Raw genomic sequence first — 22,346 nt, 5'->3', positions numbered from 1 at the left:
CTACTCCTAAACTTAAAGCGGAGCTCCAGCCCCCCCCCCCCCCCCCCCCACCAAAATATTTAAAGTCAGAAGCTACAAATACTAGTTATAATAAAAGCAATGATGACTTTTAATGTAAGGACACTTACCTGTCCTGGAATCCCGTGATGTTGGCACTCCAGCTCATTTTTCAATCCTCTCTCGGGTGCTGTTGCCGCCCCCATTCCTTGTAAGCGAAACCGTCAGTGAAATCCTGCGAGTTCACAGCCTGTTCCGTACTGCACATGCACAAAGTGCTTTGTGAATGGCCCAGCAGCGGGGGAAGGAGGGGGGCGGACTTTCCAGGGGACCTCTCCGTGGCGAGGTTAGCAGGAAGTAGGGACGGGTACCTGTTAAAAACCTGTCGGCATACAGGCGGAGCTTTCCCTTTTGGATGGAGCTCCGCTTTAACCCTTGTAGTGCGGTGTGCTCAGGGCAAGGGTAGATTTTGTCTAATTCCTGGAGCTGGGCTTCAAAGGCAAATGTGTCTCCTATTTACATCCATGTACGGTTTCCACAATGGACTACTGCTGGAGGAAGTAACAGAAGTTCTTTATGCTGGAACTACTGTATTTTGACACAAAGTATAAATGCATTATAATTCTTGTAGGAATCTAACATGGAATCTGGCTTGACTAAGTATAGCGACTGACTTTCTGCACTTTTTTGTACTTTCCGTGGACTTGTAAGTGAAACTGTCAGTAACTTAAAAGTACTGAATAGGCTGCAGCTACTTAGTGGGGCCCGCATATGCGTTTTGGTGCCTGGTAGTGCCAAATCTGTAGCATTCACACACAAATCTGTAGCATTCACATTTCTCTTTCATTCATTGAAGCACACAGCTCCTTATCTTCTTGACCATTGGGTTATATTCCCCCTACAGGAGTGGGAGACTAAGCAGGGAAAATCTTGACTACACCTATGGGGCATTTCCAGGGGGTATACTCTCATCTATAGGCACTTCGTTTTTTCTGCCTAGTCAGGTGTAATGACCTAGTTCCTTGCTGGGATCTCTGGTCCTGGCAATTTTTTCCTTTTAAATAGAACTTTTTCCTATCTTTGATATTTTGTTCCTCTGAAAATCTACAATCACCTGCCGGACTGGGCGACGGACTGCATAATATAGATCCAGAGGGTCCCCCCCAGTCTGGCCAGCGAGCGCACGCAGGCCTCAGCTCCGCACTAGGTCGCTCCGCAACATAGCCCCACTGGACGGGGCCTTGCCTGCGACGTCGTAAAGACACGGAGGCTGCTGCTGCTACTTATTATGTAAATGTTAGTTTCTGGTCTTTCATTTTTGCTTCATTACTTTTATACCTGGAACAAGCATGCAGCTAAGAATGTTCCCTTTCAGGTCAGTGACTTAAAGAGGTTGTACACCTCAGAAAAAAAAAAGTTAAAAAAGAAAAACCTGAAAGACAAAGGCCTAATGAGCTAGTATGCATTGCATACTAGCTCATTATGAAATACTTACATTAGAACGAAGCCCCCACAGTGCCGCCCACTCACCTGTAACACCGCAGACATTTTAGGCCATCCTACTTCCTGGTTCGCGTCCTTCGGCCATCTGATTGGCCGGAGGCGCGATGATATCACTCCAGTGCGTGTGTGCGGGAGCCGCCGTTCGCGGCACAGGGCTCTGAAGAAACGGCACGGGTGGCCGTTCCTTCAGAGCGCATGCGCCGATGACGTCATCTGCTGCATGCAAAGTAAATATCTCCTAAACGGTGCATGTTTAGGAGATATTTACAGTACCTATATGTAAGCCTTATTATAGGCTTACCTATAGGCACAAGTCATTAAAAGGGTTTACAACCTCTTTAATCTTTGCTGAACTCAGCTGGCCAGGGCACTAGCCACACATTTGGTAAAATGCAGAATACAGTAATCGTGAATGAATCAGAACTTGATACATGAGAACAACATGTCTGACCTGCAAGCCACGGTACAATGACTGGCAAATGCTCCTCTAGAGTATTCATTTTGTACAAAAATAACCATATTTGAAGCCAGATAAATTAAATACTAACAAACGCTATACTTTCAGACAACAGACACGTGCTTTCAGCTGGGGAAGATGGCTGCCTAAAAATCACCGATGTTCAAACTGGAATGCTCATTTCCTCTCTACCATCAGGAGAAGTTCAAAGGTAAAATATTCCTCTTAAGGGAAATGCTATTCCTTATATATTTAAACAAGAATCAATTATTTGCAAAATTCCACAGTGCTTTTTGAACACCAAGTAGTTAAATAGTTTGTTTTGGTTTTTAATAAAGTAGAACAATGGACAAAACCTTTTTTTTTTTTTTTGGATAGAGTAAGGGAGGGTTATAACCCCTGTCAGGTTTTTTGTTTTATTTTTTTGCCATTTGTGTCCCATTGGGGAGATTTCTTTTCACTTCCTGTCCCATAGCCAAACAGGAAGTAAGAGGAAATTCCTGCAAATTAAGGGAATTCCTTGGAGCCCTCCATGTCACCAGAACTAGTGTCCCCATTGGAAGATTTCCCCACTATTACTTTTCTTTTACTTTCACTTCAATGATAATGGTAAACAGAACAGATATAGAGGGGGAATCTCCTTAACTGGGGCACAGACAGCAATAGAAACTGACAGCCATTCTAGCCCTTCTCCTCTCTATCCAAAACTTAAAAAAAAAAAAGTTTTGCCTTGAGTATTAACAGAAAATTCCAGCATTTGTTTAGTTATAGTCATTCAACAAATTATGAAGATACAAAGAGCCAATAAACAAAAAGTTGGAAGTATGAAGGTTGTAACATTGTATTCCCAGTTTCGGTTGGGGAAGAGAAAAGTGTGAATGAAAAATGAGGGAAAGGGTAGGTTTGGGAGAGGGAGAGGGGACTAGGAGGGGGTGCGGATTTAGATTTATTGTTAAAGTATAACTAAAGGCAAAACAAGACAAGGGATAAAGAAAGCTTGTCCGTTTTTTATTGCTGTCTTTGCCCCCGTTAAGGAGATTCACCCTTTCTATTATTCCTGTTTACCATTATCATTGAAAGTGAAAGTTAAAAAAAAATCCCAATTTTTGGGTTGTCCTCAGAAACATAATAGAGGGGAAATCTTCTAATGGGGACCATAGTTCTGGTGACCTGAGGTACTTAAGAGATTACCTTTGCAGTGATTTCCTCTCACTTCCTGTTTGGCTATGGGACAGGAAGTGAAGGGAACTCCCTGCAATGGGACACAGATGGCCGGGGAAAAAAATCTGACAGGGGTTATACCTAGGGATCGACCGATTATCGGCAATGCTGATATATCGGGGGCCAATATGCACTTTCCCCGATATATCGGAATCAGCCCCTGAGATTACAGATTTTGCTGATATTTAGGGAAAGTGCTTGTACCAGAGTGAGGCATCACCCCGGTACCGGCGTCCATAGCCGACAGTCGGCTGTCTTGTAATGACAACCAATGCGGCTGACAAGGAGCAGGAGGGGACGTCTCCCCCCTCCCGCCGCCTACCGCGGCTCGCCCGGGTCTCCCATTGTCATTTGAAAGATATTGGAGATTTTCACATTGCACCCTGCATTTGCACCACAGCCTCACTCTAAATAACAGGACCCACCATGAGTATGGCCTACGGAAGTGGAAGTGGTTGTGGTACAGGCTGTGCAGAGCCAGGGTAGGAGCACACATTAAAGATCTCTAGAACTGGGATGAAGCTGATCATTTGCTATGCAGATTACAATGTGGTCGGAGAGGGGGCGCTAACTAAATAAAAGGTGAAATTGTTCTTTTACACAAATATGTGGTTGGTAAGGTTGAATAAAGACACCAGTCCATCCAGTTTAACCTAAGTGTGTGTGTGTTTATATTGATTTACAGTAGGTAAAAACTCACTCCATATGCCAAAAAAACACTTTGCAAATACGATTAGTAAACTAGTTAGAAGTTAGTTTGGGGTATGCTTACAAAGATATTTAAGAAACCGCTTACCTTTGATTTTTTTTTTTTTTTTTTTTTTACTGAAATGTAAAGTTCACAGGGAATCAATGATGCAGGTTATATCTACTTCTGACTGTCTATGGAGTCTGTACCATTTTCTATGTGGCCACATTGGGTAGCTGACATTAGAGCAATCTTAAGTCTCTTTCACTTAGTTTACAGTATATGCAGATGGTGATGCTCAGCCACAGAGCATATGCTGCCGGTGGAGTCCTGTGTTACCTCGTTGTTATACTTTGTAATCCTCTTTATTTAGATTTAGCAAAAATGTGTGGATTAAGTGGTATTCCTCTAATATAAAAAATATATTTTCTCATTATTCTGGTTTATATTTTATTCAGATGTTTTCGCTGGAATGGCCACACAGTTCTGTCTGGAAATGATATGGGTGAACTGCTTGTCTGGGATCTTGTAGGAGGGCGGATTCTTGAAAGAATAGCTGGGCATGCAGGTAATTTATCGTATCTTTGACATAGTACTCAATAATATTGAAGGTATAGTAGTGAAGGGGACTCTGGGCAAGACAGCATAGCATTGTGCAGTGACTGCTGCTAATATATTGAAAGTTGATCACACTATGCAGTCAAGAACCGGGATTATTGCAGAAAGAATCTGGACATGTGTTTAATATGTCATTTTCCATCATATAAATGCCTTCACAACATGCTACTCCAATTTACAATTATGTAATTGTGTTAACTGGGAGGTGAAGGTGCCTCATTAATACACCAGTAAGTACGTACCACTACAGTGTTATACATAAAGCGATTGTAAAAATAACAAACATGTCTATACCTACCTCCTCTGTGCAATGGAATTGCACAGAGCAGCCAAGAACCTCCTCTTCTCAGGTCCCCCACTAGCGCTCCTGGCCCCTCCTCCCTGTCTAGCTCCCATGCCCTGCTGCTGCATCCATTGACACAGACAATGACTCTGCCCCTGCCCCCACACCCTCATCAGTGGGCTTTGATTGACAGTACTGGGAGCCAATAGCTGTCAGTGCCCAAGGAAAGCCAGTGAGACCAGGAAGTGAGGGGGGAGAAAAGCTGCAGACGTGCACAGTGCTGGATCGAATGAAGGCTCAGGTAAGTATAATGGGGAGGAGGGGGTTGGTGGGGGGGAAAAAATATTTTACTTTGTAGACTTAAGAATGCCTACTGTCTAGAAAAGACATTAGTCTGAGATTTTTGATTATTGGGAAACTAGGAACTTAATGTTTCTGGGTTCATTTCTCAAGGCAGTATTTTGTCAGTCCTATCTGCCTTAGAAAAATATGAATACATTCGCTTCACACAATCAGTTATAGTTGCACATTCATTAAACATGTTAACCACTTACCGCAAAGTAACGTATATTTACGTCGGCTGACTTTGCGGGGTTATACCGGCATGATGCCTCTAGCTAGAGGCATCACCCTGGTACCGTTGTTTAGAGCCGACGGTCGGCTTTCTGGCTCGGTAGCCGCTCGATCATTACCCCAGCGAGCGGGAGGGGACATCCCCCCCCCTTTCGCCGCCTTCTGCGGCTTTGCCCCGGTCTCCCGTCCCACCGGGAGGACCGAGCAACCCAGCCGGCACGTCCGCTGGCTGGATGGAGTCCCGATCTAAGTCAGAAGCGGCTTCGATCGGGTCTCCGATGACGTAACCTGGAGGCGGCGTCCATGAAGTCACATCCGGGTTACTCTGCTGCTAACGGTGGCAGATTCAAAAACGCAGTTTTCGGCGTTTTGCATACAGGGAAGTGTAGTGGAGGGGTCTAGGGTTTTTTAGACCCTTGATCCCTCCATAAAGAGTACCTGTCACTGCATATTGCTGTCACAAGGGATGTTTACATTGCTTGTGACAGCAATAAAAGTGATCGGATTTCTTTTTTTTTTTTTAAATCTGTGATAAAGTTAAAAAAAAAATAAATAGGAAAAAAAAAAATATGTAGCCGCCACCGACGCCGTTGGCTCGCGCACGAAAGAAAATGTATATGGAAGTCAAGCCACAAATGAAATCACTGTTCAAACCACACATGTGAGGTATCACCACGATTGCCAGAGCGTGAGCAATAATTTAAAAAGAGATCTACACTTAAACGCTAAACTGGTAACCGTTAAATGTTAAAGCGTCGCCTATTGAGATTTCTACTGACCGTAGTTTGTCGCCATTCCACGGGTGTGTGCAATTTTAAACCATAACATGTTGGGTATCTATTTACTCGGCGTGACATCATCTTTCACAATATACAAAACAAATGGGCTAACTTTACTGTTTAGTTTTTTTTAAATGCAGTGAAATGGGATTTTTCAAAATTTTTCCAAAAAAATGGCTTTTAAAGACCGCTGCGCAAATACCGCGTGACAAAAAATATTGCAATGGCCGCCATTTTATTCTCCAGAGTCTTTGCCAAAAAAAAAAAAAAAAAATATATATATATATATATATATATATATATATATATATATAATGTTTGGGGGCTCTAAGTAGTTTTCTAGGAAAAAATACTGATTTTAACTTGTAAACAAAAAGTGTCCGAAATAGGCCTGGGGCTTAAGTGGTTAAAGGTGAAATCCCTTGCTGTTGTATGTGAATCAGTCTTCTCTGCATACTATAAGGGTATTTGTCTTTTAATTAATAAAATAACATTTATATATGTGAATAACCTGTGTTTGTTTAGACATTACAAAAGCAGAGTCACAAGAGTTGATTTACTAAAGGCATCACGTTACCAGGGAAGTTGCAATTGACATGGAGTATTGTCCAAGAGCTTAGTGTCCACTATGTCTTTTCCCTCTCGTTTGGTACATTTTGCATTGGACTAATCCTCAGTCTGATGGCTTACAGAGTCCTGTATCTATTGTGAAGTTCTCTTTGAATTATATACAGTATCTCACAAAAGTGAGTACACCCCTCACATTTTTGTAAATACTTTATTATATCTTTTCAAGTGACAACACTGAAGAAATTACACTTTGCTACAATGTAAAGTAGCGAGTGTACAGTGTAAATTTGCTGTCCCCTCAAAATAACTCAATACACAGCCATTAATGTCTAAACCGCTGGCAACAAAAGTGAGTACACCCCTAAGTGAAAAATGTCCAGTTTGAGCCCAAAGTGTCAATATTTTGTGTGGCCATCATTATTTTCCAGCACTGCCTTAACCCTCTTGGGCATAGAGTTCACCAGAGCTTCACAGGTTGCCACTGTAGTCCTCTTCCACTCCTCCATGACAACATCACGGAACTAGTGGATGTTAGAGACCTTGTGCTCTTCCACCTTCCATTTGAGGATGCCCCACAGATGCTTAATAGTGTTTGTCTGGATACATGCTTGGCCAGTCCATCACTTTTACCCTCAACTTCTTTAGCAAGGCAGTGGTCGTCTTTGAGCTATGTTTGGGGTCATTATCATGTTGGAATACTGCCCTGCGGCCCAGTCTTCGAAGGGAGGGGATCATGCTCTACTTCAGTATGTCACAGGACTTGGCACCTATCCACACTGCCAAAAGTACCAATACCTGGTTTAATGATCATGGTATCACTGTGCTTGATTGGCCAGCAAATTTGCCTGCTGTCACGGTTTGAAAATAATGTCATTCATCCACAGTCCTCTGTGATTGGGAAACTGCAAGTCCCGACAGCCTTTGCAGCTATCGGCTTGTAGGTTCAATAAAGTGCCATAGCGAGGCTGAGCGCTCTGGTAGTTCATTCATTCTTCCTGTCAGTGTGTATCTGCGAGGTATGAGCAGACAGACACACTGACAAGTCTGCAGGAGTCCTGCATGGCACACACGATCTGCTGATTGCCCCCCCATTTCGATGGCGAGGGGTTCTGTCTTGAGCCGTGCCCATCTGGTTCCTGGTATGGTGAGTAGCTGTCCCCCCTCTCCTCCTGGAGGGTTTTGGGTGGACAAGGGCCCCTGGGATTGGTCAGACCCCCAGGTTTCCCATCTTCCCGTCAGGCACCCCCCTTCCTCTGTCCCTCCATCCTGCCCCCCCCCCTCCAGTTATGCTGGGGCTGTGTGGGTGTTATGGTCCATCTCCTGGGATAAGGGCAGGGTGCTATGCTGGGCGATGGAGGGGGGGGGTGCATTGCCGGTGACCAGACGATCGGCTGTGCGGGGTTCGGGGGGTTGTACATGGTGGGGCTTCTGTCATGGCCCCCTGTCCTTGAGGCCCAGGGATCCCTCCTGGGTCCCTGGGAGCCTCATGGTGCGGCGCGGGCCATTTTGTTCTAGCTTGTGTGCTCAATGCATGGCAGCCATATTTGTGTAGTCTGGCATACATTTTTCGGTGGTTAGCCATTGAAAATAGCGGCAGCCATGACTGTGGAGCCCTGTGGGTGGCGATGTTGGTGGTGGGAACCCCTCCTCATCCCCTGGTGCTCACTCCTGGATCTTTTTACATCCTGATCGCCGTACGTAGAGTGCAGATTATCCTGGTGGCTGCGGGTGCCTGTTTCTGCTGGGTGGGGAGTTTGGTGGGCACCCCTCCCTCTCTACTGAGGATCGCTTGGTACTTTGTGTATAGCGACTGGGTGGTGCTGCCAGCGCGTTGGGGGTTGTGCAGTGTTTTACACTTTTTGTGGGGTCCCCCTGGTGACTCATGGAGTTTTTGGAGCACATCTCCCCACCTGATCCCCTCTCTGAGGCTGCGGGGCCCCACCGAGTCCCAACCATCCATCGATGCACTGGCGGCGGATCTGGAGTCCTCTGTGTCCCGGGTGGAGGCGGTTTTCATGCGACAGGCTAACAAAAAGTTCACCCCCCCTTCCACTGCCTTATCTGTCTCATCAGATCCTGAATCTAATTTACAGGCTGCGGACTTGCGTCTCCCTGCTTGGTCTGCGACCACGCGCCCGGCATCCTCAGATAGGGAGGAGGATTCCTCCACATCTGCAACAGCGCACATGAAAAGGCGCTGGAAACACTGATTGTATCTGTGCGTGAGACCTTAAAAATGGAGGACGCAGCTGTGACAGAGGCATAGGTTCCCTTTGGCACTCACAAGCCTTCCAGAGCGGCACAGGTGTTTTCTTTCCCCGCCTATTTTGACAAAAGTGCCCCTAAGAGTGGGGACGACCAAAGCATCCCCTTGGGGTCCCTAAGCGATTTACTAGGTGATACCCCTATGAGGAGTCCCTTCTTAAGAAGTGAACTGTTCCACCGGTGATGGACCCTCTGGTTTCCAGGTTGAACAAGGCAACCATGATTCCGGTTGAAAAGCATCGGCCTTTAGGGATCCCACTGACAGGAAGGCGGAGACTGTGGCCCACAATATGTACACTCTGGCTGGTTCGGTACTCAGGCCGGTATTCACCATTGCCCTGGTGTCGCAAACTGAGTCGGATAAGCTTTTACGCCGTGACCTGGAGGGAGAACAGCTCCCCCCCCCGCCTTTGATGAGCTAGCGGACCAGCTGATCCAGGGATTTGTTTTTCTGTGATGCTTCTTTGGATGCGGCTCCCCTAGTGGCTCGGCTCTCTGTTTCGGCAGTGGTCCTTCAGCATGTTTTTTGGCTCAAATGCTGGTCTGCGGGCCAGACTTCAAAAAAGGCCTTGACTGATCTTCCCTTTCAAGGAGATCACCTGTTCGGAGCTACCCTGGAGGACATCATTAAAGGTCTCACAAGGGGAAAGAGTACCTTTCTTCCGCAGGCTACGAAGCACAAAGACCCTCGTCGTAGAAATGGGCCCCCCTCCTCGGCTCATAAGAAGTTTTTTCGTTCCTTGGGTTCGACTGAAGGGCTCGAGGCCTTTCATGGCATCCTCTGGAGCAGTGGTCCTCAACTCCGGTCCTCAGGGCCCACTAACAGGCCAGATTTTAAGTATTACCTTGGGGAGATGCAGACTACAGTACTGCAATCACTGAGCAGCAAATTATATCACCTGTGATGTATTTCAGTTATCTTGCAAACCTTGCCTGTTAGTGGGCCCTGAGGACCAGGGTGAGGACCACTGCTCTGGAGGATCAAAACAAACCTGGTCTGGCAAGCCGAGAGCGGGCTTCTCCAGACCCGCGGACAAGGCTCCTTCATCATAAAGGTGCGCCCTCACCCGTCTCAGGGGTGGGGGGGACATCTTCGCTGGTTTCTGGACCTGTGGACAAGACAAGTGGGTCCACAAAGTCATTCGGTCTGGCTACAAGATCGAGTTTCGCTCTTGTCCCCCGGCAAGGTTCTTTCCTTCCAACTTGAGCCTGTCCCCGGACCGCTTACAGGGTCTGTTTTTTGGGGCGGTACAGGACCTGTTACTTCAAGAGGTGATTGTCCCGGTTCCGACTTTGCAACATTTTCAGGGTTTTTACTCAAACCTGTTTACAGTTCCCAGGAAGGAAGGCAAGGTGCGTCCAATCCTGGACCTCAAGGCCCTGAACTGCTTTGTGTGGATGCAGAAGTTCAGAAGTCCATTCGCACGATGGTGGCATCCCTGCATCAGGGGGATTTTCTTGCCTCTATCAACCTCAAGGATGCTTACCTTCACATTCTGATATGTGCCGGTCACCAGCGCTTCCTCCACTTTGCCGTGGGAGAGGAGCATTATCAGCTTGTGGCGTTACCCTTTGGTCTCGCCTCTGCTCTCCAGGTCTTTACAAATGTGTTAGCCCCAGTGCTAGCATTGTTACGCCAATGGGGGATTGCGGTACTGGGTTACTTGGACAACCTCCTGCGAGCAAGGTCTCCTACTGCTCTGGTGGAAAACCTGGAAATCACCATACGAACTCTGAGGGAGTTCGGCTGGATTTTGAATTTTCAGAAGTCTGCTCTGTTTCTGGCTACAAAGCTAGACTATCTGGTCTCCGCCTTAGTCAGAGTGCTCCTTCCTCTGGACCAGCTTCAGAAATTGCAGGCTGCAACTCGTCTCCTGCTGTCCAGCAGATGGTCATCCCTCCGGACTTACATGCGGGTGCTGGGCCTGATGGTGTCTACCTTCGAGGTGGTTCCGTTTTCACAGTTCCATATGAGTTCCCTGCAAAGGGAGATTCTGGCCAAATGGGACAAGACTCCGCAGTCTCTGGACAATCAGATCCGACTGAGCCAGGGATTTAAGGAGTCCCTGATATGGTGGCTTTGTGCTTTGGCTGGACAAATCCTTCCTCACCGTGTGTTGGACAATGGTCACCACAGATGCTAGCCTGTCTGGCTGGGGAAGCATCCTCAGCAAAATTTCTGCTCAGGGGAAGAAGAAGAGTCCAGACTACTGATCAATGTTTTGGAACTCCGAGCAATCAGACTGTGCCTGGACCATTGGACGGATCATCCTCAGGGATGTCCAGTGCGCATTCAATTTGACAATGCCACGGCTGTGGCTTATGTCAATCACCAGGAGGGGCACAAGAAGTGTCCTGGTGGCTCTGGAGGTAGCCGGCATTCTAAGGTGGGCAGATCGGTTTGTTCCAGCCATCTCCGCCGTACACATTCCCGGGGTGGAAACCTGGCATGCGAATTATCTCAGTCGGCAGACGTTGGACCAAGGGGAGTGGTCCCTTCATCCGGAGTTGTTTTATCAATTGTGTCTCCGGTGGTCTTCTTGGTTTCTTTCCCTTCTGTGTGCAGGGTGTCGGAATTGACGGCATTATCCTGTCGTTCACCTTACTTGGTAGTTCACAGAGATAAGGTGGTTCTTTGTCCCTGTCCGTCATTCCTTCCAAAGATTGTCTCTGATTTTCATTTAAATGAAGACATTTTGTTGCCTTTCCTGTGCCCCAGGCCAAAACATCCGAAGGAAATTTGCATTTTGCATGCCTTCGATGTGGTCTGGACGATTAGGGTGTATCTGGCAGCTACGGAGTCTGTGGAGTTGTATTCTTATGACACTGCTTGTAACAAAACTGAGTGCCTATAGTAGAGAGAGGGAGTACATCCCCTGGGACTGCTCATGGGTGTAGCCACTTTTTTTCTACCTAGTGTAAGGGCCTGCCCGATTGTATACAAATTGAAAGTGTTTAGGTTTGACCTCATATATGGTTTTGGTAAACCTAAAGAGAAATTATACAAGAACATTATATAATGTATGGCCGAGCTTATCCTTTAACCACTTTAAGACTGCTAGTAGCAGCAACGCGGCAGCCCTGGGTCTGGTGACGTAGACCTACGTCACCAGATTCCCCCCTCTCAGCAGCACGCGCGTGCCTCCGGAGGCTCACTCATGCTGTGTTTAGACACAGTGGGAGTCGGGCCAGGGGAGGAGATGCGGTGATCACAGTCTCTCCTCCCCGATTGTCGGGGAAAGACTGAGGAAATCTGCCCGCTTGTGTAAACAAAGCGGGCGGATCTCCTTTGTGACAGACAGTGACAGATTACAGGATTCAGCATAGCTGAACCTGCGATCTGTGTCTGTGTCACACAACCCCCTCGCCCCCACACAAGTCAGTAAGCATGAGGCACACATTTAACCCCTTGATCACCGACAGTGTTAACCCCTTCCCTGCCAGTGTAATTATTACAGTAACAGTGCATATTTTTTAGCACTGATTACTGTAGTAATGTCACTGGTCCCCCCAAAAGTTTCAAAAATGTCAGTTAGGGGTCCGATCTGTCCGCCGCAATGTCGCAGTCCCGCAAAAAATCGCAGATCGCCGCCATTACTAGTAAAAAATAAAAATAAACAATAAAAATGACATAAATCTTTCCCGTAGTTAGTAAACGCGATAACTTTTGCGCAAACCAATCAAAATACGCTTATTGTAAAAAAAATTTTACCAAAAATATGTAGCAGAAAACAAATTGGCCTAAAATGTTAAAAAATTTTGATTTGTAAATTTTTTTTGGGGAATGTTCTATATCAGAATGTGAAAAATATTGTTTTTTTTTTTTTTTTTCAAAATTGTCGCTCTTTTTTTCAAAAATTAAAAATCGCACAGGTGATTTACTTAGAACCCCCAAACATTATATATATTTTTTTAGCAAAGACTCTGGAGAATAAAATGTCGGTCATTGCAATATTTTTTGTCACGTGGTATTTGCGCAGCGGTCTTTAAAACGCCATTTTTTTGGAAATATTTTGAAAAATCACATTTCACTGCATTTAAAAAATACTAAACATTTTTTTTGTATATTGTGAAAGATGATGTCACGCCGAGTAAATAGATGCCCAACATGTTACGGTTTAAAATTGCGCCCCCCCCCCGTGGGATGGCGACAAACTTCGGTCAATAGAGCTCTCAATAGGCGACGCTTTAAATTGTTTTAACAGTTACCAGTTTAGAGTTGGAGTGTAGCTCTTTTTTTTAATTATTGCCCATGCTCTGGCGATCGCGGCGATACCTCACATGTGTGGTTTGAACAGCGATTTAGTCCTCACCAATGGGTATTGACCTTTGCTCCGTAGGAGTAGCTAGGCAACAAGAATTGTTAATACAAAAGCTTTTAGCATAGACACACCCCTAGGGGCTGTCCCCTCAGTCAATACCTCCCTGCACCAGCATTCCCAACTCAGTTTTGGTAGCATAGCAGTAAGAGTACATAAAAACCCCCAAAAGAGGGGCGGGGGGCGGCGACTGTCTGAGGACTCAGAGAAAGGAATTTTACGGTAAGATTTTACAAAAATTCCGTTTTCTCTTACGTCCTCCGACAGTCGCCGCCCCCTCCAAGTCCTCACCAATGGGACGTCCCAAAGCAGTGTAGACATGAGGGGTGGGAGACACAACCGGAGAAAAAGGCAACGCAGTACCCACATCAGAGAAAGGAACCTTACCACAGTAAGAGAACCAACTGGGCAACAGGAAAAACGTGCTCAACAGGAGCAACAACCCAGGAAAACAAGTAACCCAGGGGTAAAACACCCCAATAACCAAGGGTCCACAAAAAACAAGGGTCCCTAAGAAACTGCCGCACTGAGAACTTTACGGCCAAAGGAGGCATCAGCCGATGCCTGAACATCCACCTTATAGAATTTTGAGAAGGCGTGAACGGACGACCAAGTCGCCGCCTTACACACCTGGGCCACCGAAGCCTGATGACGGTAAGCCCAAGACGTACTCAAAGATCTGGTAGAGTGCGCCTTCACAGTGAAAGGAGGAACCTTCCCCTTCAAGGCATAGGCTTGCTCAATGATCTGTCTGATCCATTTGGCGATGGTCGCAGCCGACGCCGCCATGCCCTTCCGAGGTCCCTCAGGAAGGACAAAGAGGGAATCCGACTTGCGAAAGGATTTAGTGGACGACAGGTAAACCCTGATCGCCCGGACAACATCCAAGGAATGTAAGGCAACCTCCTTCGGATGCTTAGGCTTCGCGCAGAGCGAAGGCAAGACAATGTCTTCATTAAGGTGAAAATCCGAGATCCTTTTCGGAAGAAAGGATGGGTTAGGTCGCAGGACCACCTTATCCTTGTGAATCACCAGGTAGGGAGAGCTGCAGGACAAAGCCGCCAGCTCCGACACCCTGCGAGCCGAAGTGATCGCCACCAAAAAGGCAACCTTCTTGGACAACAGAGACAACGAGATCTCCCTGATCTTTTCAAAAGGAGCCTGTTGTAACACGGACAGAACCAAGTTCAAGTCCCACGGAGGCAAAGGTTCCCTCCTAGGAGGGGCCAAATGTCGCACCCCCTGAACAAAGGTGCTAACCAATGAATTAGACGCCACAGGGCGTTGAAAGAGAACGGCCAGCGCAGAAATCTGACCCTTAATCATGGCCAACGCCAAACGCTGGTCCACTCCAGTTTGGAGGAAAGCCAACACTCTTGACACCGAGTATGAGCGAGGGGAATACCCCCTGGACTCACACCAGGCAAAATGCGCTTTCCAAGTACGGTAGTAAATTTTACCCGAAGAGGCTTTCCTAGCCTTGATCAAAGTGGGAATGACCTCAGGGGAGAGACCCCTATCCTGCAGGACCTGGCTTTCAACAGCCAGGCCGTTAAAGCCAGCGACTGTAAAGCAGGATGGAATATCGGTCCTTGAGACAGAAGGTCTTCTCGAATCGGCAGACGCCACGGAGCGTCAACTGCCAGATTTACGAGGTCTGCGTACCAAGACCGGCGAGACCAGTCCGGTGCCACCAGAATCACCGTGTGCGGTTCCGAGGCCAACCTGCGAAGGAGCCTGGACAGCAGCTGAATCGGTGGAAAGGCATACATCAGACGATACTGATGCCAGGGCGCCACTAACGCGTCTGAGGCGTCTGCCCGAGGATCGCAAGTCCTTGCCACGAACCTTTCCACCTTGTTGTTCAGACGAGACGCGAACAGGTCCACATCTGGGGAACCCCACTTCTCACACAACATCTGGAAGACATCCGGGTGAAGGGACCATTCTCCCTGGTCCAGGGTCTGGCGACTCAGATAGTCCGCCTGCCAGTTCTCCACCCCCGGAATGTGGACTGCCGTTATCGCCGGGACGTGCGTCTCGGCCCAAGACAGAATGTCGGCTACTTCCCGAGACGCTCGGGCACTCCTGGTGCCCCCTTGATGGTTGACGTAGGCCACCGCGGTGGCATTGTCCGTCTGAACCCGAACTGGACGGCCCCGAATCCGGTCCGTCCATCGTAGAAGGCAAAGCTTTATCGCCCTCAATTCCAGAATGTTGATCGGAAGGGAGGACTCCTCCTCCGACCAAGTTCCCTGGGCGGACAAAACGCCCAGAACACCACCCCAGCCCGACAGGCTGGCATCCGTGGTGATCACCGTCAACAATAACGGATGAAAAGACTTGCCCCCCGACACCGCCGGGGACTGGAGCCACCACAGAAGATCCCTTCTGGTGCAGTGGCTCAACGAGATCCGCAGATCCAGGGATTGCGGCCGCCCGTCCCACTCGGCAAGAATCTCCGCTTGGAGACCCCGCGTGTGAAACTGGGCAAAGGGGATCGCCTCGAAAGCCGAGACCATTAAACCTAGACATCTCATGCATGTCCGGAGAGACGAGTGCCGGTTGTCCCTGAGGGACCTGACCTCGTCCTGAAGTGTCCGAAGCTTGTCTTCCGGCAGGAAAACCTTCGCTTGGACAGAGTCCAGAATCATTCCCAAGTAGGGAAGACGAACCGAAGGACGCAGAGTCGACTTCGGAATGTTTATAGTCCAACCGAACTCCTGCAGAGTCCGCATAGTGGTGGACAGGTCGGTCACCAGGCTCTGACTGGCATTTGACCGTATCAGGATATCGTCCAGATACCCCAAGACAGCAATGCCCTGTGCTCGCAACAGGGCCAGAACCGGCGCCAGCACCTTGTTAAAAACCTGCGGAGCCGAAGCGAGACCGAAAGGCAACGCCACGAATTGGTAATGATCCTCCGCAATGGCGAATCGAAGGTACCTCTGGTGACCCTCGAAAATGGGGATGTGCAGGTACGCATCCTTCAGATCGATGGAGGCCATGAATTCCCCCGGACTCAGGGCAGCCACCACTGAGCGCAGGGATTCCATGCGGAACTTGCGAACCCGCACAAAGCGGTTCAGAGCTTTCAAGTCCAGAATCGGACGCACCTTGCCCTCCTTTCTGGGCACAGTGAACAGATTGGAGTAAAACCCCCGAAATCTGTCCCGATGAGGCACTGGAACCACCACCCCCTGGGCCCGCAGGTCCCGCACCGCCAGGTGCAGATCCTGCAAGCGCTCCGGAGACAGCTGAAGATTCGAGGGAAAAAATCTGCCCGCCGGCCGAGAGAGAAATTCGATCCTGTAACCAGATCGAACGATTTCCTGAACCCAACTGTCCCGAATGCGGGTCAGCCAAGGTTGTAGGAAACCGCGCAGACGTCCCCCCACCCCAGAAACGGGTGAGGGCGCCCCTTCAGGCGGAAGTGGTATGGGAAGTTGACCCAGACTGTTCGGACTTCTGCTTCCCTGCCCACGGCTTCTTCTGGGAGCCTCGGCCTTTGAAGGGCTTGCCCTTGGATTGTGACCGAAAGGCACGAAAGGACCCCTGAGAGGGCCTAGACGAGGAATTTCGTTTACCACGGAAAGACTTATGCTTGTGAGACTGGGGCAGGAGAGTACTCTTGCCCCCCGTAACCCCTTTTATCAAAGTATCCAAAGCCTCGCCAAAAAGGCGAGATCCCGCGTAGGGAAAATCCGCCAGTGTCTTGCGAGAAGATTGGTCGACCGACCAATTCTTCAGCCAAATCAGACGACGGTTCAGTATCGCCACGCTGGACAGGCGCGCAGCCAAGGGAGCTAAATTCAAGTCCGCATCGCACAGGTACATGACACCCTGATGGATCTGGTCCATTATAGCCAACGTGGTAGGCGAAGCTGAATCAGCCACCAAGGTGCGCCTGAGCATCTTAGTCCAATCTGCAACAGCCTGCGCCGCCATAATGGAAGCAAAAATAGGCTTCAGCATAGAACCAGCAACCATATAGGCATGACGGGCAAGAGACTCCATTCTCCTGTCCGTAGGGTCCCGGAAAACCGGGGTATCCTCAGAAGGCACCGCAGTAGCCTTGTTCAAAATGGCCACCGCGTGATCCACCTAAGGCGCTACACACCAACGCTCGTCGGTGGAGGGCGCAAACGGATAAAGCAGTTTAAACTTATTTGGCACAGTAAAGGGCTTCTTTAAATTGCGCCACTGTTCATTAACCGTATGGTTAAATTCAGCAGGACAGGGAAAAACCTGCGCTGATTTGCGAGTCCTCTGCGTTCCAAAAGAGGACACCCTAGCAGGAGAAGTAGGCTCATCCTCCAGGTGCAAGGTATCTTTTATGGAAGCAATCGGCTCATTCATGAGTGCAAGCTCTTCAGGCGAGCCAGGGGGAGAAACATCAACCCCCTCCACCTCTGCCTCCATCTCGGACCCCAGAAGGTCCAAAGATGAGCGGGACCCCGAGAAGGGTACGCCAGCCACAGCAGCCACATCGCCCTCTGAATCAGAGGAAACGGACACCCTGGCCCTTTTTGCGGATCGTTCAGCCATCAGCATCTGCACCTGAGACACTAAGGAAGCCACTACAGTGTTCAGATCAGCCCCCTCGGGGGGTGCAGCAGCCCCCTGGTCCCCCATCAGGGCGGGGGGAGACTTGCTATCCTGAGAATCCATGCCCCAGCACAGAAAAGTAATAAAGGGTACTGGCCCTTTAATACCACGGCGAGCGCAGCCCACCGCACACTACTGTATGCACCGACCCCGCAGGGATAGATAACATTGAGCAAGGAATGACAGGACAAGAAGGTAAAAACCTGGAGAGAGCACAACAGACTGCTGCCACCGATCGCTGTTCCCAGAGAAAGAGGAAGTGATGCAATGCTGGCTGACTGATATAGCCTATGAAGGCTCCGGCAAAATGGCCGCTCGCCTGGGGGAGAAGGCTACAGGAAAATGGCGCCGACATGTGCTCGGACGAGCACCGCCCGCCAAAATGGCGGCGAATGGCGCCAAAACACGGCGCTGCACAGGGACAGGGCCGGTCACAGCATTCAGGCAAAGAAAATGGCGGATCGCCGCAGCGACCGCCGCACACACAAAACTGCACCCAGAGCATAATTCACAGCAGAGCAGGATGGCCCCCCCCTCGCAGCCCACAGGCAGTGCAGCCACACAGGGATCTGACAGGGAGCCCGCAGTTACACAAACATGGGGGGTACTACACAGCCACAGACTGACACCCACACAGAAGGTCCCCACACAGAAGGTGCTTACCATACCAGATGGCGTGGGGAGCCGTCTCCAGCGGCAAGCCGCTATCAAGGCAGACAGGTAGTGCCGCAGCCAGGACGCTGGTGAACTGCAGCCATAGACCGCAGTATGGCGTCCAGTGAGGTAGCCACCTCACAGGCAGCATCCCTGCAGCGAACAGGGATGGGTCGTTCAATGTGCCAGGGCAAACCTAAGCTGAACGCTCGATGGCAGGCTGGGGATCCATCTGGCTCTCAGCCCTGGGATCCAGGGCGGCCAGTCCGAGACCCAGCTCCGCATGACGATTTTTCATCCGAAGATCCCTAAAACTAAAGCTGACAAAATAACAGCTAGTAAAGAAAAGAAAAAATACTTGAAATAAAATAAAAAAAAAGGGTAGAAGGCTGAGACTGAGCCCCAGCACAGGAAAGCCAGCTACTCCTAAGCTAGGCAAGATCAATACTACAAAACGAACAGGGATGGGTCGTTCAATGTGCCAGGGCAAACCTAAGCTGAACGCTCGATGGCAGGCTGGGGATCCATCTGGCTCTCAACCCTGGGATCCAGGGCGGCCAGTCCGAGACCCAGCTCCGCATGACGATTTTTCATCCGAAGATCCCTAAAACTAAAGCTGACAAAATAACAGCTAGTAAAGAAAAGAAAAAATACTTGAAATAAAATAAAAAAAAAGGGTAGAAGGCTGAGACTGAGCCCCAGCATAGGAAAGCCAGCTACTCCTAAGCTAGGCAAGATCAAACTGAGTTGGGAATGCTGGTGCAGGGAGGTATTGACTGAGGGGACAGCCCCTAGGGGTGTGTCTATGCTAAAAGCTTTTGTATTAACCATTCTTGTTGCCTAGCTACTCCTACGGAGCAAAGGTCAATACCCATTGGTGAGGACTTGGAGGGGGCGGCGACTGTCGGAGGACGTAAGAGAAAATTTGTTTATTTTTTTTCCTATTTATTTTATTTTTTTAACTTTTTATTACAGGTTTTTAAAAAGAAAAAAATCTGATCACTTTTATTGCTGTCACAAGCAATGTAAACATCCCTTGTGACACCAATATGTAGTGACAGGTACTCTTTATGGAGGGATCGAGGGTCTAAAAGACCCTCGACCCCTCCACTACACTTCCATGTATGCAAAAAGCCGAATACTGCGTTTTTGCATACAGCCGTTTTTTTAATTTGCCGCCTTTTGCGGCACAGTAACCCGGAAGTGACTTCATGGACGCCGCCTCCGGGTTACGTCATTGGAGACCCGATCTAAGCCGTTTCCGGCATTGATCGGGACTCCATCCAGCCGGCGGACGTGCCGGCTGGGTGCTTGGGGCTCCCGGTGGGACGGGAGCCCCGAGCAAAGTCACAGAAGGCGGCGGGAGGAGGGGGGGGGGGCGTCCCCTCCCGCTCACCCAGGTAACGATCGAGCGGCTCCCGGCCGCATCGGTCGTTACCGACGGAAAGCCGACCGTCGGCTGTAAACTACGGTACCGGGATGGTGTCTCTAGCTAGAGGCATCATCCCAGTATACTATCGCAAAGTTTGCCGATGTAGTCCTACGTTACTTAAGTGGTTAAGCACACATATTAGTGTGTGAAACGCGTCTACCTTGCCACTTTTTTGCCACATAGGGATGTCCAATAAATCTGGATTTTGATCACATCTGAGTGCAGCCATTTCTTTTCATTTTCAAATGACTAGTGTCCTAACTGATAACGTATAGCACTATAGCAATCAGGGGCCAAGGTGGCAGGTTCCTTGGCTGTAAAGGATAGGAGGGTTAGTTCCACTTTAACATTTCTCTTTATGAATCTTTTTCTTCAGATGCCGTTACGTGTATGTGGATGAATGAGACGTGCAACACAGTCCTCACAGGATCTGCAGACAGACAGCTTTTATTCTGGAAACTGCAATACTGAGTTTTTATTTCCTTCTTTCGCCTGCTGAAAACTTGAAGATTTTAAGATTAGTTTTATGTACAATGTTGTGTGAATGTACAGTAATCCAACTTAGAGGACCGTGCCTTGACAATTCCAGCCCTTCTACCTTCTCCCTCTTTGCATATCTGTATTGTGTGAATGCCTTTTTGTCTCTGACTTTGCACTATGTATTTTACATGAACAGTGTGGCCTGTGTCATGGGTGGAGGAAGTCTCGTAATAGCTCATGTTGGTGGATAAGGAGTGATAACACACAAGGAAATGTCTGTGTTATTTTCCTGTAAAAGTAGAAGTGTAATATTTCCATACATTATAGGGAAGTAAATCATTGTGCCTCCTGCCAGACTTACACTGCCACAATCCATTGCATGAAATAAGTGTTTTCTGTTAATAATGCCTTCTTAAAACTCAAGAATAATGATGGCCTTACACATTTTAGTAAATTACAGCCAGTTTTAATCATGAGACCAAGTGTAAGAAGACAATCTGTCACCGTTTTTGACAGAAGTTGATGGTGGAAGATTGCCCTTATCCCTCAGAATTTGAAATTGCAGACAATTTCATCTATTTTTGACCAAAATTCAAATTGCTATATGTATGCCTAGCGAGTGTAGAAATGTAAGCACCTTTTTATGATTATCTTAAAAATTGTATTTCAAATGCAAATGAATCATTGTAGCAGTTTGGATCTCAGGGGCCTATTTTCTCTTGCCTGTTTTGATGCAGCAAAGCTCAGGCATTTTGCTGCATGAAAACCCATTTTAAGTAGAAATCCTTTTCTTTTCCTATGTGGCTGGTTCACATCTAAGTCCTGCTTGTTTGGTGCATTTTAAAAGAGAAAATAGATGGGCCCATTCATGTGTGTGTCCATGAGTATTTCACGTACACAGTACAGTGTTAATCTTGTCTAAATAGCTGAAGATCAGCTTTATGCAATAAGTAAAAGCAATCATTGAACTCTTGTGCTTACACACAGTATTTTTTTTTTGTTCAACTCTGCTTGCTGTACTAAATTTGCAATGTTAGTACAGCAATTTCCCTGCTGTGCTCTTGTGTTCTGACAGGGGGACCGCCCCCCTGTCAGAACACACTGGTCAGTGCTCTCAGCCATTGGCTGCTGGTTTTCCAGCATGCTTATTGGACAGAAGCCGGTTAAGGCACTGTACATAGGCCAAATGTCAGACAGTTTCTACCATACCGGATGATTTTAGGCCAATATTCGGCCCGTGTGTACGGGGCTTTGGTCTCTGGGAAATATTTCTGCTGTGCTGAAGCACAAATCCCACTTAATCAACCCTTTTTTCCAAATACAAGTTTGGAGATATGCTTTTTAAGTATTAGGTAGTTATTGGTGCTTCTAGGTGGGTTTGTGTTTGCAGTTTTGCTGTCAGGTTATGCTGAATGACAACAAGAAGGGGCAGTGTTCACAGGTCCTGGGGGGAAGGATTTTTAAGGCAAATGCTGAAAAAGCTGTTGGGAATAGGATGGCAGCCACGAATGGCATCACCATATCCCAGTTGGACACTGTTGCACATCTGGCTGGATTAGTACAGATAATGCAGACTGTATCTAAATGAAACATTGGTAAATAATATTGCAGCATCTGAAAATATAATGCTGTTCAAGAGCCCGATACCACTGTACTTGTGTTGAGGACAATTGGGTGATTCTGAAATGAATATACTAAAATCGGTCTGCTTGAACTGCCTTAAAGCATTCAGGCCCCATTCAAAATGTAAAATCATATATTAATTCCTACATTGTAAAATAATTATTTATAACCTACTCTTATTAATCTTGAAGTTTGTAAACTTTGTGAAGATCCTCACACATGTACCGCCTTGAATTCTTTAATACTTATTCACGTTACGTGTCACAGAATTCAGAG

At 47.9% G+C, this 22,346-nt stretch overlaps 1 protein-coding gene across 1 annotated transcript in view; it reads left to right on the top strand.

The window, feature by feature from the left end:
• The window catches only part of NSMAF (neutral sphingomyelinase activation associated factor), a 162,734-nt gene extending 141,835 nt beyond the window's left edge, over positions 1 to 20,899 (top strand). The window contains exons 29-31 of the mRNA XM_082257287.1: positions 2,066 to 2,168; positions 4,325 to 4,434; positions 20,344 to 20,899. Coding sequence (XP_082113413.1) covers positions 2,066 to 2,168; positions 4,325 to 4,434; positions 20,344 to 20,438 — 308 coding nt within the window. The 3' untranslated portion in view covers positions 20,439 to 20,899. The remainder of the gene's footprint in view (positions 1 to 2,065; positions 2,169 to 4,324; positions 4,435 to 20,343) is intronic.
• Positions 20,900 to 22,346: the final 1,447 nt, after the last annotated feature.

This window comes from Pelophylax lessonae, assembly GCF_965119305.1.
Source record: "Pelophylax lessonae genome assembly, chromosome: 5".
Classification (NCBI taxonomy): Eukaryota; Metazoa; Chordata; class Amphibia; order Anura; family Ranidae; genus Pelophylax; species Pelophylax lessonae.
The sequence above is the reverse complement of the archived record's forward strand: the minus strand, read 5'-3'. Positions and strand labels throughout refer to the sequence as shown.